Source organism: Ranitomeya variabilis, chromosome 2 (genome assembly GCF_051348905.1).
Source record: "Ranitomeya variabilis isolate aRanVar5 chromosome 2, aRanVar5.hap1, whole genome shotgun sequence".
In the NCBI taxonomy this organism is placed as follows: domain Eukaryota; kingdom Metazoa; phylum Chordata; class Amphibia; order Anura; family Dendrobatidae; genus Ranitomeya; species Ranitomeya variabilis.
The window spans coordinates 410,642,771-410,660,868 of NC_135233.1; the positions used below are offsets into that span (position 1 = coordinate 410,642,771).

Genomic DNA, 18,098 nt, shown 5'->3' on the forward strand with positions numbered 1-18,098 from the left:
TGCCACATGCCCATGCTCTCTAATATACGTGGGCATGACCACAAGACAGCTCAAGGTGAGGGTCCGAGAACATGTCCTTGGCATAGAGGCTGCAAAAGAAGTACAGGACATCTCAATTTTGAAAACAATACCTAAGCACTTTAGGCTCCATCATAATAGTGATCCTACAGGATTTAAGGTACTTGGTATAGATATGATGAAACCTGGGGAACGCGGAGGACCAATTACCATACCATTGGCAAAAAAGGAAACAAAATGGATATGGGCTTTGAATACTGTCTCACCAAGGGGTTTGAATGAAAACATAAGTTTTGCCCCATTTTTATAAGAGATGCTTTTTAGAAAGATAAAAGATAAAAAGTGTTTTTTTGGTGGTTCTTTTGTAAAATAAAATTTTTTTTAAAAATTTTTTTATATATATTTTTTTTAAGGTTATATATATAAAAATAGTTGTAAACAGTCAATGATTTTTATTTGTTTTTAATTTTTAATTAACATTATCTTAATCTTATTATACTCTTTTAGTTTTAATACATACCTGATGACCGGTGTGAAGGAGGTTGCCCTGGTGTGGGGTGCATCTGGGTCTGATACGGGTCCTTCGGGAGCTCGTTGGATTCTGTAAAGTAAAGAAACATGAAGATCCAGAAGATTTTATTAATATTATCATCGCAATATATGTAATTTCAGAGAATGTGGGCCTATGTATGACTTGTTAAAGACAATATGATAAATGTGAGGCTTCTGTATAATATTCCATCCAAGTCCTATAGAGGGACTTAAACCATTAAAAGGGCGATGTATAGTATTCTTGTTATGTGGATATACAATTCTTTATATATATTTTTTCTATAATTCAGGGATAGGTTGCTAGGAGAACCTGATATTAATAATAAGGATCCATAGACCTGTTATTTATAGACAAGTGAGAGTAGACAATTTTCATCCACATACATATTAATGCCTTATTTTGGCTTTTCAAGTCACCGGGTATATCACAGCGGTTTCTGTTAGGTTTCCTCCTATGCCTCCTCCTGGTGGAGCGCATGCGTGGTCTGTGGCCCGGGGTGCGTGATCCGGCGTCCCAGTGACCTAGGCAACGTCGGGACTTGGTTCCTGTGCGTCCGGTCACATGGGGCGGGATCGCGCACTTCCGGGTCCTCCTGACTGCGCATGCGCCGGCGTAGCCAGGGGGGATGCATAGTTAGGGAGAACATATATAAATAGGATCAATTCGGACCAAGTTTAGGACCCCCTGACGAAGGAAAAGTGTCCGAAACGCGCGTTGGGGTGCGCCAACACAGGACCCGGCCACTTTATAGGTAATATATTTGCAATATATGCTTTAACTTTTGATAGTCCCCTCCAGCCTGTACATATAATTGAGTTCAAGCTGTGGCACAATGCACTTTTTTTATGCTGTTTTGGCACTATATATATAAAATTATCTTCTAGAGCACTACTGCACTTTAATAAACTCTTATGTGTAGGTATTAGCACACCATATGGTGATTATATAAGCACTATTGCACTTTGAAGGATTTTTTGTGCGGCTGTCTGCACGGTGCATATATGATTTATACATAAGTATAGCACGTTTTTTTGCACTTTGTTCTTTTTTCATAGAGTTCTGTGTACAGTGCAGATGAGGGACTACAGATAATATATATTTTTATACCTTGGCCTGCATATATTGTGTGCAATTATCCTTGGTCCTGTGTTTGGTTTTAACATGATGTAGTAGTTTTTTATTATACATTTTATTATATGTCGCTATTCCTGTATGTATTGAATGAATTATATATTCAAAATAAAGCTTTTTATTCTGATATTTCCTGGTAATCCATAGTAGGGTGTTTTGGGTGTTTTTCTTCCACTAGGTGGCGGTGTTCACCAACTTACACAGTAGACCAATAACATTTTATCTCTATATTGAGGACAAGATATTTTGAGATATAGTCTCCATATCTGTGGTATTTCTGTGTTTTAAACTTGTATACAAATTGCTGTGTTTTGCACAGGTCTGTTTCCCTTTCACCTGTAATATGGATTTCAAGACCAGAGAACTGTCCTGGCAAGGACAAATTAATGAGGTTTTTTCAAGCAGTGATGTAGCGACTACGATGATTCGTGGTTTACAATATGATGAACTTTATAAAAAAATTAAAAATTTGACATATAAAAGAACCCGTGCATGGTGGAATAGGGCATTTCTGGAAAATTATGTCCAGCACCATTTAATCCCGAGGGGTTTGAGAATACATGTAACCCCTGCATTCCCTGTGAATGACGAAGAATTCATAAAAAACTGGGAGGTAGTGTGTAATGTGGCATCTAAACAACTTATGGAACTATTAATTAAATATCATTCCAAAAACTTGGCAGAGGTTGATAAGTTGCTTGATGAGATATTTATTAAAGCAAAGTCTTGTTTACCTGAAGACCAATTCTCATCCATTAATGTCCAACTTGAGAAAGAAATGGACCAATGGATCAAAGAGATCCGAGTAAACCAAACGACGAAATTAGTAAGAGATCAAAAAGATTTCTCACAAGGGAAAATATACAGATGGCGAAAGGAGAATACGAATGGAGATGCTCAGGGTCGAAATTTTTCTGTATCTTCTGGCACCGCTGCAGGGGATGTGTCTGGTGCCTCCTCTTCCGCCTCTGGGTTAACAGCAATGGCCTCAACTCCAAAACGCAAACGTGAGCCGCGGTATGCATCAGCAAAGCGGAATTATGGACAATCCCCGGAGAAAATTGGAAACAATCTTAAGGTGATTAATCTTAGTAATTATATACTAACTGAGAATGAAAATAATGTACTTTTAAAAGGGTTGATGTTTTGTCCAACGGCGAAATTTGATAAATTTGAGGCCATAAAGGACTTGCATTTATTTGCAAGAAAACTCATGTTTAAGAAACACTTTCATAATGAAGACACAATGCAATTATTCCCCACAGAGGCGGAACAGGAGGCACTAGAGACCCTGAATGAGTTGGCCCAGGAGCACAATGAACCCATAGGAGGTAAGATCCCAACATCGATCCGGCCAAAATCACGTAGATTCCCGCCCTTGTCAGCCTGCTCGGTAGTTGAAGTATTTGTTAAAACAGTGAGCAAGGCAATTGATGATATTCCGATATTCCCCCAATATGACAATTTAAATATGGAGGAGAAAAATGCCTTGAAAAAATTACAGAATTTAAATGATGTGGTATTTAAGCCGGCTGACAAGGGTGGGAATATAGTGGTGTGGCCTAGAGTTTTGTATGAAAATGAGGCTCATCGCCAACTAAAAGATAAAACATGTTATAGGAAATTGACGTTCAACCCACTTATAAAATTTCAAGGTGAACTGTCAGGCATACTTCGTGAGGCATTAGAAGGAGAAGTGATCTCTAAGGATTTATATGGGGCCCTTCAGGTGGTGGAACCGACAGTACCAACTCTGTATTTATTACCAAAAGTCCATAAGGACCAAATCAACCCACCTGGAAGACCTATAATTTCAGGTTGTGGTAATTACCTAGAAAAAATTAATAAATTTGTAGATGCGAAATTAAAACCATTGGTTGAAGAACTACCCTCATTCTTGAAGGATACAAATGAGTTTCTAAAAAAAGTGGATGGTTTGTATATTGGTGATGACACCTTGCTGGTCTCATGTGACGTGGAAAGCCTGTATACAAATATCCGGCACAATGATGGGATCCAGGCAGCTAAATATTTCCTGGGGTCATCATTTTTGCCTGAACCAATGAGACAATTCACCCTTAGGTTGCTTGAATTTTCTCTGACAAAAAATTTCTTTTTATTTAAGGGGTCCCTCTACCTGCAGCTCCAAGGCACAGCAATGGGCGCGGCCTTTGCGCCTACGTATGCAAATTTATTCTTGGGGCTGTGGGAGAGGGACCTCTTTATGTCAGAGCCTGGATCGCCGATGGACCGTATCCCAATGTGGGTGCGGTTCATCGACGATATATTCCTGATCTGGCAGGGTTCAGTTGAGTCCCTCCAAGAATTCATGGCAGGATTAAATCAGAACTCCCGCAATCTTAGAATAACGTACAAATATGATAGGAATGAAATGGAGTTCTTGGATGCGAGTATACATAGAAGGGAGGATAATTGTTTACATACCAAGGTCTTTAGGAAGACCACAGCAGTGAATTCATTACTACACGCTACCTCGTCACATCCCCCTGCAATGATAAACTCTATTCCCACAGGCCAGTTCTTGCGCCTGCGGAGAATCTGCTCAGAGGACATAGAATTTGAAAAACAAGCCTCTGAGCTTAAAGAAAGATTCCTTGAGAGAGGATATAGCCGCAGATCAATAAAGAAAGGTTATAACCGAGCAAAGAACATATCGAGGCACCAAGCACTTTATGGGACAAAACCAAGCAAAACAAACCAAGTGGTCCGGTATATAACACAATACCACGGACAAAGTGAGATGTTGAGAGTCCAGCTCAAAAAATTCTGGGGAATTTTAAGAGCGGATCCTGTTCTGTCACAATATGTAGGTGAAGGGCCAAGTGTGACATATAGGAGGTCACGAAATATTAAGGACCACCTAGTAAAAAGTCATTATTCATATGACTCGGTCCGTCCTTCATTCTTGGACAAAGGTAAACCCACCTTGGGCTGCAGACCGTGTGGGAAATGTGTGGCATGCCCAAATATAGCAAGGGGACATACCTTTCAGAATTCAAATGGCACTACTACCTTTAAGATTAAGCATAGTGTGTCATGTACAACTAAGGCAGTGATATACTATGCCACATGCCCATGCTCTCTAATATACGTGGGCATGACCACAAGACAGCTCAAGGTGAGGGTCCGAGAACATGTCCTTGGCATAGAGGCTGCAAAAGAAGTACAGGACATCTCAATTTTGAAAACAATACCTAAGCACTTTAGGCTCCATCATAATAGTGATCCTACAGGATTTAAGGTACTTGGTATAGATATGATGAAACCTGGGGAACGCGGAGGACCAATTACCATACCATTGGCAAAAAAGGAAACAAAATGGATATGGGCTTTGAATACTGTCTCACCAAGGGGTTTGAATGAAAACATAAGTTTTGCCCCATTTTTATAAGAGATGCTTTTTAGAAAGATAAAAGATAAAAAGTGTTTTTTTGGTGGTTCTTTTGTAAAATAAAATTTTTTTAAAAAAATTTTTTATATATATTTTTTTTAAGGTTATATATATAAAAATAGTTGTAAACAGTCAATGATTTTTATTTGTTTTTAATTTTTAATTAACATTATCTTAATCTTATTATACTCTTTTAGTTTTAATACATACCTGATGACCGGTGTGAAGGAGGTTGCCCTGGTGTGGGGTGCATCTGGGTCTGATACGGGTCCTTCGGGAGCTCGTTGGATTCTGTAAAGTAAAGAAACATGAAGATCCAGAAGATTTTATTAATATTATCATCGCAATATATGTAATTTCAGAGAATGTGGGCCTATGTATGACTTGTTAAAGACAATATGATAAATGTGAGGCTTCTGTATAATATTCCATCCAAGTCCTATAGAGGGACTTAAACCATTAAAAGGGCGATGTATAGTATTCTTGTTATGTGGATATACAATTCTTTATATATATTTTTTCTATAATTCAGGGATAGGTTGCTAGGAGAACCTGATATTAATAATAAGGATCCATAGACCTGTTATTTATAGACAAGTGAGAGTAGACAATTTTCATCCACATACATATTAATGCCTTATTTTGGCTTTTCAAGTCACCGGGTATATCACAGCGGTTTCTGTTAGGTTTCCTCCTATGCCTCCTCCTGGTGGAGCGCATGCGTGGTCTGTGGCCCGGGGTGCGTGATCCGGCGTCCCAGTGACCTAGGCAACGTCGGGACTTGGTTCCTGTGCGTCCGGTCACATGGGGCGGGATCGCGCACTTCCGGGTCCTCCTGACTGCGCATGCGCCGGCGTAGCCAGGGGGGGATGCATAGTTAGGGAGAACATATATAAATAGGATCAATTCGGACCAAGTTTAGGACCCCCTGACGAAGGAAAAGTGTCCGAAACGCGCGTTGGGGTGCGCCAACACAGGACCCGGCCACTTTATAGGTAATATATTTGCAATATATGCTTTAACTTTTGATAGTCCCCTCCAGCCTGTACATATAATTGAGTTCAAGCTGTGGCACAATGCACTTTTTTTATGCTGTTTTGGCACTATATATATAAAATTATCTTCTAGAGCACTACTGCACTTTAATAAACTCTTATGTGTAGGTATTAGCACACCATATGGTGATTATATAAGCACTATTGCACTTTGAAGGATTTTTTGTGCGGCTGTCTGCACGGTGCATATATGATTTATACATAAGTATAGCACGTTTTTTTGCACTTTGTTCTTTTTTCATAGAGTTCTGTGTACAGTGCAGATGAGGGACTACAGATAATATATATTTTTATACCTTGGCCTGCATATATTGTGTGCAATTATCCTTGGTCCTGTGTTTGGTTTTAACATGATGTAGTAGTTTTTTATTATACATTTTATTATATGTCGCTATTCCTGTATGTATTGAATGAATTATATATTCAAAATAAAGCTTTTTATTCTGATACTAGCTGTACTACCCGGCTTCGCCCGGGTTAATGACTGCTGTTAGCAAAATAGAATGTGTTAACAAAAATTTATTCTGCACACAAAAACCACAAAACAAATAGATAGAAATGTAATTATTAAAAGGCAAAAACTAAGCAAATAGAAGCATTTCACAACATATATTAGCTTTGTTATACTGAGAATGTCTTTGTTGCCTATATTAACCAATCAGAGCTCAGGTTAATTAACTGTAGCAAAATAGAAGCTGAGCTGTGATTGGTTGCTATTGGCAGCCTGATAAATCCCCAGCCAACAGGAAGCCCTCCCCCCTGGCAGTATATATTAGCTCACACATACACATAATAGACAGGTCATGTGACTGACAGCTGCCGTATTTCCTATATGGTACATTTGTTGCTCTTGTAGTTTGCTTATTAATCAGATTTTTATTTTTGAAGGACAATACCAGACTTGTGTGTGTTTTAGGGCGAGTTTTATGTGTCAAGTTGTGTGTGTTGAGTTGCGTGTGGCGACATGCATGTAGCGACTTTTGTGAGATGAGTTTTGTGTGGCGACATGCGTGTAGCAACATTTTGTGTGTTGAGTTGCATGTGACAGGTTAGTGTAGCAAGTTGTGTGCAGCAAGATTTGTGCATGGCGAGTTTTGCGCGTGGCGAGTTTTATGTGTGGTGCATTTTGAGTATGTGCAAGTTTTGTGTGAGGCAACTTTTGCATGTGGTGCAACTTTTGTACATGTGGCAATTTTTCTGTGTGTGCAAGTTTTGCATGAGGTGAGTTTTCCATGAGGTGAGTTTTGCACGTGTGGCGAGTTTTGCGTGAGCCTAGTTTTGCATATGGCGAGTTTTGCATGTAGCGAGTTTTGAGTGGTGACTTTTGTGTTTCGACTTTTATGTGGCGAGGTTGGTGTGTGTGTGTGGTGAAATGTGTGCTGAGGGTGGTATATGTGTTCAAGCACGTGGTAGTGTGTGGCGCATTTTGTGTTTGTGTTCATATCCCCGTGTGTGGTGAGTATCCCATGTCGGGGCCCCACCTTAGCAACTGTACGGTATATACTCTTTGTCGCCATCGCTCTCATTCTTTAAGTCCTCATTGTTCACATCTGGCAGCTGTCAATTTTCCTCCAACACTTTTCCCTTCACTTTTTCCCCATTATGTAGATAGGAGCAAAATTGTTTGGTGAATTGGAACGCGCGGGGTTAAAATTTCACCTCACAACATAGCCTATGACGCTCTCGGGGTCCAGACGTGTGACTGTGCAAAATTTTGTGGCTGTAGCTGCGACGGTACAGATGCCAATCCCGGACATACACACATACATACATACACACATTCAGCTTTATATATTAGATATACCTGTATGTAATCTCCTGTATATAGTATATACCTGTGTGTCATCTCACCTATATATAGTATATATCTGTGTGTCATCTCCTGTATATAGTATATACCTGTATGTCATCTCCTCCTATACATAGCATATACCTGTGTCATCTCCTCCTGTATATACTATATACATGTAGGTAATCTGCTCCTGTATATAGTATATACCTGTGTGTCATCTCCTCCTGTATATAGTATATACCTGTATGTCATCTCCTCCTGTATGTAGTATGTACCTGTATGTCATCTCCTCCTCTATATAGTATATACCTGTGTGTCATCTCTCCTGTATATAGTATATATCTGTGTGTCATCTCCTCCTGTATATAGTATATACCTGTGTGTCATCTCCCCTGTAAATAGTATATACCTGTGTGTCATCTCCTGTATATAGTATATAGCTGTATGTCATCTCCTCCTGTATTAGCCCTCGTTCACACGTTATTTGGTCAGTATTTTTACCTCAGTATTTGTAAGCTAAAATGGCAGCCTGATAAATCCCCAGCCAACAGTAAGCCCACCCCCTGGCAGTATATATTAGCTCACACATACACATAATAGACTGGTCATGTGACTGACAGCTGCCGGATTCCTATATGGTACATTTGTTGCTCTTGTAGTTTGTCTGCTTATTAATCAGATTTTTATTTTTGAAGGATACCAGACTTGTGTGTGTTTTAGGGCGAGTTTCGTGTGTCAAGTTGTGTGTGTTGAGTTGCGTGTGGCGACATGCATGTAGGGACTTTTGTGAGATGAGTTTTGTGTGGCGACATGCGTGTAGCAACTTTTTGTGTGTCGAGTTGCATGTGACAGGTTAGTGTAGCAAGTTGTGTGCAGCAAGTTTTGCGCATGGCGAGTTTTGCGCGTGGCGAGTTTTATGTGTGGTGCCTTTTGAGTATGTGCAAGTTTTGTGTGAGGCAACTTTTGCATGTGTTGCAACTTTTGTGCATGTGGCAATTTTTCTGCGTGTGGCAATTTTTCTGCGTGTGCAAGTTTTGCGTGTGGCGAGTTTTGCACGTGTGGCGAGTTTTGCATGTGGAGAGTTTTGCGCGTGGCGAGTTTTGAGCGGCGACTTTTGTGTTTCTACTTTTATGTGGCGAGGTTGGTGTATGTGTGGTGAAATGTGCACTGAGGGTGGTATATGTGTTCGAGCACGTGGTAGTGTGTGGCGCATTTTGTGTGTGTGTTCATATCCCCGTGGTGGTGTGATTATCCCATGTTGGGGCCCCACCTTAGCAACTGTACAGTATATACTCTTTGGTGCCATCGCTGTCATTCTTTAAGTCCCCCTTGTTCACATCTGGCAGCTGTTAATTTGCCTCCAACACTTTTCCTTTCATTTTTTCCCCATTATGTAGATAGGGGCAAAATTGTTTGGTGAATTGGAAAGCGCGGGGTTAAAATTTCACCTCACAATATAGCTTTGACGCTCTCAGGGTCCAGACGTGTGACTGTGCAAAATTTTGTGCCTGTAGCTGCGACGCCTCCAACACTTTTCCTTTCACTTTTTCCCCATTATGTAGATAGGGGCAAAATTGTTTGGTGAATTGGAAAGCGCGGGGTTAAAATTTCACCTCACAACATAGCCTATGACGCTCTCGGGGTCCAGACGTGTGACTGTGCAAAATTTTGTGGCTGTAGCTGCTACGGTTCAGATGCCAATCCCGGACATACATACATACATACATACATACACACACACACACATTCAGCTTTATATATTAAACTAGCTGTACTACCCGGCTTCGCCCGGGTTAATGACTGCTGTTAGCAAAATAGAATGTGTTAACAAAAATTTATTCTGCACACAAAAACCACAAAACAAATAGATAGAAATGTAATTATTAAAAGGCAAAAACTAAGCAAATAGAAGCATTTCACAACATATATTAGCTTTGTTATACTGAGAATGTCTTTGTTGCCTATATTAACCAATCAGAGCTCAGGTTAATTAACTGTAGCAAAATAGAAGCTGAGCTGTGATTGGTTGCTATTGGCAGCCTGATAAATCCCCAGCCAACAGGAAGCCCTCCCCCCTGGCAGTATATATTAGCTCACACATACACATAATAGACAGGTCATGTGACTGACAGCTGCCGTATTTCCTATATGGTACATTTGTTGCTCTTGTAGTTTGCTTATTAATCAGATTTTTATTTTTGAAGGACAATACCAGACTTGTGTGTGTTTTAGGGCGAGTTTTATGTGTCAAGTTGTGTGTGTTGAGTTGCGTGTGGCGACATGCATGTAGCGACTTTTGTGAGATGAGTTTTGTGTGGCGACATGCGTGTAGCAACATTTTGTGTGTTGAGTTGCATGTGACAGGTTAGTGTAGCAAGTTGTGTGCAGCAAGATTTGTGCATGGCGAGTTTTGCGCGTGGCGAGTTTTATGTGTGGTGCATTTTGAGTATGTGCAAGTTTTGTGTGAGGCAACTTTTGCATGTGGTGCAACTTTTGTACATGTGGCAATTTTTCTGTGTGTGCAAGTTTTGCATGAGGTGAGTTTTCCATGAGGTGAGTTTTGCACGTGTGGCGAGTTTTGCGTGAGCCTAGTTTTGCATATGGCGAGTTTTGCATGTAGCGAGTTTTGAGTGGTGACTTTTGTGTTTCGACTTTTATGTGGCGAGGTTGGTGTGTGTGTGTGGTGAAATGTGTGCTGAGGGTGGTATATGTGTTCAAGCACGTGGTAGTGTGTGGCGCATTTTGTGTTTGTGTTCATATCCCCGTGTGTGGTGAGTATCCCATGTCGGGGCCCCACCTTAGCAACTGTACGGTATATACTCTTTGTCGCCATCGCTCTCATTCTTTAAGTCCTCATTGTTCACATCTGGCAGCTGTCAATTTTCCTCCAACACTTTTCCCTTCACTTTTTCCCCATTATGTAGATAGGAGCAAAATTGTTTGGTGAATTGGAACGCGCGGGGTTAAAATTTCACCTCACAACATAGCCTATGACGCTCTCGGGGTCCAGACGTGTGACTGTGCAAAATTTTGTGGCTGTAGCTGCGACGGTACAGATGCCAATCCCGGACATACACACATACATACATACACACATTCAGCTTTATATATTAGATATACCTGTATGTAATCTCCTGTATATAGTATATACCTGTGTGTCATCTCACCTATATATAGTATATATCTGTGTGTCATCTCCTGTATATAGTATATACCTGTATGTCATCTCCTCCTATACATAGCATATACCTGTGTCATCTCCTCCTGTATATACTATATACCTGTAGGTAATCTGCTCCTGTATATAGTATATACCTGTGTGTCATCTCCTCCTGTATATAGTATATACCTGTATGTCATCTCCTCCTGTATGTAGTATGTACCTGTATGTCATCTCCTCCTCTATATAGTATATACCTGTGTGTCATCTCTCCTGTATATAGTATATATCTGTGTGTCATCTCCTCCTGTATATAGTATATACCTGTGTGTCATCTCCCCTGTAAATAGTATATACCTGTGTGTCATCTCCTGTATATAGTATATAGCTGTATGTCATCTCCTCCTGTATTAGCCCTCGTTCACACGTTATTTGGTCAGTATTTTTACCTCAGTATTTGTAAGCTAAAATGGCAGCCTGATAAATCCCCAGCCAACAGTAAGCCCACCCCCTGGCAGTATATATTAGCTCACACATACACATAATAGACTGGTCATGTGACTGACAGCTGCCGGATTCCTATATGGTACATTTGTTGCTCTTGTAGTTTGTCTGCTTATTAATCAGATTTTTATTTTTGAAGGATACCAGACTTGTGTGTGTTTTAGGGCGAGTTTCGTGTGTCAAGTTGTGTGTGTTGAGTTGCGTGTGGCGACATGCATGTAGGGACTTTTGTGAGATGAGTTTTGTGTGGCGACATGCGTGTAGCAACTTTTTGTGTGTCGAGTTGCATGTGACAGGTTAGTGTAGCAAGTTGTGTGCAGCAAGTTTTGCGCATGGCGAGTTTTGCGCGTGGCGAGTTTTATGTGTGGTGCCTTTTGAGTATGTGCAAGTTTTGTGTGAGGCAACTTTTGCATGTGTTGCAACTTTTGTGCATGTGGCAATTTTTCTGCGTGTGGCAATTTTTGTGCGTGTGCAAGTTTTGCGTGTGGCGAGTTTTGCACGTGTGGCGAGTTTTGCATGTGGAGAGTTTTGCGCGTGGCGAGTTTTGAGCGGCGACTTTTGTGTTTCTACTTTTATGTGGCGAGGTTGGTGTATGTGTGGTGAAATGTGCACTGAGGGTGGTATATGTGTTCGAGCACGTGGTAGTGTGTGGCGCATTTTGTGTGTGTGTTCATATCCCCGTGGTGGTGTGATTATCCCATGTTGGGGCCCCACCTTAGCAACTGTACAGTATATACTCTTTGGTGCCATCGCTGTCATTCTTTAAGTCCCCCTTGTTCACATCTGGCAGCTGTTAATTTGCCTCCAACACTTTTCCTTTCATTTTTTCCCCATTATGTAGATAGGGGCAAAATTGTTTGGTGAATTGGAAAGCGCGGGGTTAAAATTTCACCTCACAATATAGCTTTGACGCTCTCAGGGTCCAGACGTGTGACTGTGCAAAATTTTGTGCCTGTAGCTGCGACGCCTCCAACACTTTTCCTTTCACTTTTTCCCCATTATGTAGATAGGGGCAAAATTGTTTGGTGAATTGGAAAGCGCGGGGTTAAAATTTCACCTCACAACATAGCCTATGACGCTCTCGGGGTCCAGACGTGTGACTGTGCAAAATTTTGTGGCTGTAGCTGCTACGGTTCAGATGCCAATCCCGGACATACATACATACATACATACATACATACACACACACACACACATTCAGCTTTATATATTAGATATACCTGTATGTAATCTCCTGTATATAGTATATACCTGTGTGTCATCTCACCTATATATAGTATATATCTGTGTGTCATCTCCTGTATATAGTATATACCTGTATGTCATCTCCTCCTATACATAGCATATACCTGTGTCATCTCCTCCTGTATATACTATATACCTGTAGGTAATCTGCTCCTGTATATAGTATATACCTGTGTGTCATCTCCTCCTGTATATAGTATATACCTGTATGTCATCTCCTCCTGTATGTAGTATGTACCTGTATGTCATCTCCTCCTCTATATAGTATATACCTGTGTGTCATCTCTCCTGTATATAGTATATATCTGTGTGTCATCTCCTCCTGTATATAGTATATACCTGTGTGTCATCTCCCCTGTAAATAGTATATACCTGTGTGTCATCTCCTGTATATAGTATATAGCTGTATGTCATCTCCTCCTGTATTAGCCCTCGTTCACACGTTATTTGGTCAGTATTTTTACCTCAGTATTTGTAAGCTAAAATGGCAGCCTGATAAATCCCCAGCCAACAGTAAGCCCACCCCCTGGCAGTATATATTAGCTCACACATACACATAATAGACTGGTCATGTGACTGACAGCTGCCGGATTCCTATATGGTACATTTGTTGCTCTTGTAGTTTGTCTGCTTATTAATCAGATTTTTATTTTTGAAGGATACCAGACTTGTGTGTGTTTTAGGGCGAGTTTCGTGTGTCAAGTTGTGTGTGTTGAGTTGCGTGTGGCGACATGCATGTAGGGACTTTTGTGAGATGAGTTTTGTGTGGCGACATGCGTGTAGCAACTTTTTGTGTGTCGAGTTGCATGTGACAGGTTAGTGTAGCAAGTTGTGTGCAGCAAGTTTTGCGCATGGCGAGTTTTGCGCGTGGCGAGTTTTATGTGTGGTGCCTTTTGAGTATGTGCAAGTTTTGTGTGAGGCAACTTTTGCATGTGTTGCAACTTTTGTGCATGTGGCAATTTTTCTGCGTGTGGCAATTTTTCTGCGTGTGCAAGTTTTGCGTGTGGCGAGTTTTGCACGTGTGGCGAGTTTTGCATGTGGAGAGTTTTGCGCGTGGCGAGTTTTGAGCGGCGACTTTTGTGTTTCTACTTTTATGTGGCGAGGTTGGTGTATGTGTGGTGAAATGTGCACTGAGAGTGGTATATGTGTTCGAGCACGTGGTAGTGTGTGGCGCATTTTGTGTGTGTGTTCATATCCCCGTGGTGGTGTGATTATCCCATGTTGGGGCCCCACCTTAGCAACTGTACAGTATATACTCTTTGGTGCCATCGCTGTCATTCTTTAAGTCCCCCTTGTTCACATCTGGCAGCTGTTAATTTGCCTCCAACACTTTTCCTTTCATTTTTTCCCCATTATGTAGATAGGGGCAAAATTGTTTGGTGAATTGGAAAGCGCGGGGTTAAAATTTCACCTCACAATATAGCTTTGACGCTCTCAGGGTCCAGACGTGTGACTGTGCAAAATTTTGTGCCTGTAGCTGCGACGCCTCCAACACTTTTCCTTTCACTTTTTCCCCATTATGTAGATAGGGGCAAAATTGTTTGGTGAATTGGAAAGCGCGGGGTTAAAATTTCACCTCACAACATAGCCTATGACGCTCTCGGGGTCCAGACGTGTGACTGTGCAAAATTTTGTGGCTGTAGCTGCTACGGTTCAGATGCCAATCCCGGACATACATACATACATACATACATACACACACACACACATTCAGCTTTATATATTAGACTAGCTGTACTACCCGGCTTCGCCCGGGTTAATGACTGCTGTTAGCAAAATAGAATGTGTTAACAAAAATTTATTCTGCACACAAAAACCACAAAACAAATAGATAGAAATGTAATTATTAAAAGGCAAAAACTAAGCAAATAGAAGCATTTCACAACATATATTAGCTTTGTTATACTGAGAATGTCTTTGTTGCCTATATTAACCAATCAGAGCTCAGGTTAATTAACTGTAGCAAAATAGAAGCTGAGCTGTGATTGGTTGCTATTGGCAGCCTGATAAATCCCCAGCCAACAGGAAGCCCTCCCCCCTGGCAGTATATATTAGCTCACACATACACATAATAGACAGGTCATGTGACTGACAGCTGCCGTATTTCCTATATGGTACATTTGTTGCTCTTGTAGTTTGCTTATTAATCAGATTTTTATTTTTGAAGGACAATACCAGACTTGTGTGTGTTTTAGGGCGAGTTTTATGTGTCAAGTTGTGTGTGTTGAGTTGCGTGTGGCGACATGCATGTAGCGACTTTTGTGAGATGAGTTTTGTGTGGCGACATGCGTGTAGCAACATTTTGTGTGTTGAGTTGCATGTGACAGGTTAGTGTAGCAAGTTGTGTGCAGCAAGATTTGTGCATGGCGAGTTTTGCGCGTGGCGAGTTTTATGTGTGGTGCATTTTGAGTATGTGCAAGTTTTGTGTGAGGCAACTTTTGCATGTGGTGCAACTTTTGTACATGTGGCAATTTTTCTGTGTGTGCAAGTTTTGCATGAGGTGAGTTTTCCATGAGGTGAGTTTTGCACGTGTGGCGAGTTTTGCGTGAGCCTAGTTTTGCATATGGCGAGTTTTGCATGTAGCGAGTTTTGAGTGGTGACTTTTGTGTTTCGACTTTTATGTGGCGAGGTTGGTGTGTGTGTGTGGTGAAATGTGTGCTGAGGGTGGTATATGTGTTCAAGCACGTGGTAGTGTGTGGCGCATTTTGTGTTTGTGTTCATATCCCCGTGTGTGGTGAGTATCCCATGTCGGGGCCCCACCTTAGCAACTGTACGGTATATACTCTTTGTCGCCATCGCTCTCATTCTTTAAGTCCTCATTGTTCACATCTGGCAGCTGTCAATTTTCCTCCAACACTTTTCCCTTCACTTTTTCCCCATTATGTAGATAGGAGCAAAATTGTTTGGTGAATTGGAACGCGCGGGGTTAAAATTTCACCTCACAACATAGCCTATGACGCTCTCGGGGTCCAGACGTGTGACTGTGCAAAATTTTGTGGCTGTAGCTGCGACGGTACAGATGCCAATCCCGGACATACACACATACATACATACACACATTCAGCTTTATATATTAGATATACCTGTATGTAATCTCCTGTATATAGTATATACCTGTGTGTCATCTCACCTATATATAGTATATATCTGTGTGTCATCTCCTGTATATAGTATATACCTGTATGTCATCTCCTCCTATACATAGCATATACCTGTGTCATCTCCTCCTGTATATACTATATACCTGTAGGTAATCTGCTCCTGTATATAGTATATACCTGTGTGTCATCTCCTCCTGTATATAGTATATACCTGTATGTCATCTCCTCCTGTATGTAGTATGTACCTGTATGTCATCTCCTCCTCTATATAGTATATACCTGTGTGTCATCTCTCCTGTATATAGTATATATCTGTGTGTCATCTCCTCCTGTATATAGTATATACCTGTGTGTCATCTCCCCTGTAAATAGTATATACCTGTGTGTCATCTCCTGTATATAGTATATAGCTGTATGTCATCTCCTCCTGTATTAGCCCTCGTTCACACGTTATTTGGTCAGTATTTTTACCTCAGTATTTGTAAGCTAAAATGGCAGCCTGATAAATCCCCAGCCAACAGTAAGCCCACCCCCTGGCAGTATATATTAGCTCACACATACACATAATAGACTGGTCATGTGACTGACAGCTGCCGGATTCCTATATGGTACATTTGTTGCTCTTGTAGTTTGTCTGCTTATTAATCAGATTTTTATTTTTGAAGGATACCAGACTTGTGTGTGTTTTAGGGCGAGTTTCGTGTGTCAAGTTGTGTGTGTTGAGTTGCGTGTGGCGACATGCATGTAGGGACTTTTGGGAGATGAGTTTTGTGTGGCGACATGCGTGTAGCAACTTTTTGTGTGTCGAGTTGCATGTGACAGGTTAGTGTAGCAAGTTGTGTGCAGCAAGTTTTGCGCATGGCGAGTTTTGCGCGTGGCGAGTTTTATGTGTGGTGCCTTTTGAGTATGTGCAAGTTTTGTGTGAGGCAACTTTTGCATGTGTTGCAACTTTTGTGCATGTGGCAATTTTTCTGCGTGTGGCAATTTTTCTGCGTGTGCAAGTTTTGCGTGTGGCGAGTTTTGCACGTGTGGCGAGTTTTGCATGTGGAGAGTTTTGCGCGTGGCGAGTTTTGAGCGGCGACTTTTGTGTTTCTACTTTTATGTGGCGAGGTTGGTGTATGTGTGGTGAAATGTGCACTGAGGGTGGTATATGTGTTCGAGCACGTGGTAGTGTGTGGCGCATTTTGTGTGTGTGTTCATATCCCCGTGGTGGTGTGATTATCCCATGTTGGGGCCCCACCTTAGCAACTGTACAGTATATACTCTTTGGTGCCATCGCTGTCATTCTTTAAGTCCCCCTTGTTCACATCTGGCAGCTGTTAATTTGCCTCCAACACTTTTCCTTTCATTTTTTCCCCATTATGTAGATAGGGGCAAAATTGTTTGGTGAATTGGAAAGCGCGGGGTTAAAATTTCACCTCACAATATAGCTTTGACGCTCTCAGGGTCCAGACGTGTGACTGTGCAAAATTTTGTGCCTGTAGCTGCGACGCCTCCAACACTTTTCCTTTCACTTTTTCCCCATTATGTAGATAGGGGCAAAATTGTTTGGTGAATTGGAAAGCGCGGGGTTAAAATTTCACCTCACAACATAGCCTATGACGCTCTCGGGGTCCAGACGTGTGACTGTGCAAAATTTTGTGGCTGTAGCTGCTACGGTTCAGATGCCAATCCCGGACATACATACATACATACATACATACACACACACACACACACATTCAGCTTTATATATTAGATTTCCTGGTAATCCATAGTAGGGTGTTTTGGGTGTTTTTCTTCCACTAGGTGGCGGTGTTCACCAACTTACACAGTAGACCAATAACATTTTATCTCTATATTGAGGACAAGATATTTTGAGATATAGTCTCCATATCTGTGGTATTTCTGTGTTTTAAACTTGTATACAAATTGCTGTGTTTTGCACAGGTCTGTTTCCCTTTCACCTGTAATATGGATTTCAAGACCAGAGAACTGTCCTGGCAAGGACAAATTAATGAGGTTTTTTCAAGCAGTGATGTAGCGACTACGATGATTGGTGGTTTACAATATGATGAACTTTATAAAAAAATTAAAAATTTGACATATAAAAGAACCCGTGCATGGTGGAATAGGGCATTTCTGGAA

The 18,098-nt window shown here is 41.1% G+C and overlaps 1 protein-coding gene across 1 annotated transcript in view; it reads right to left on the reverse strand.

Moving 5' to 3' along the window:
* Positions 1-431: 431 nt before the first annotated feature.
* The window catches only part of LOC143809527 (uncharacterized), a 39,462-nt gene continuing 21,795 nt past the window's right edge, over positions 432-18,098 (reverse strand). Inside the window, exons 5-6 of the mRNA XM_077292587.1 lie at positions 5,325-5,405; positions 432-619 (exon numbers count right to left, since the gene is read on the reverse strand). Coding sequence (XP_077148702.1) covers positions 481-619; positions 5,325-5,405 — 220 coding nt within the window. The 3' untranslated portion in view covers positions 432-480. The remainder of the gene's footprint in view (positions 620-5,324; positions 5,406-18,098) is intronic.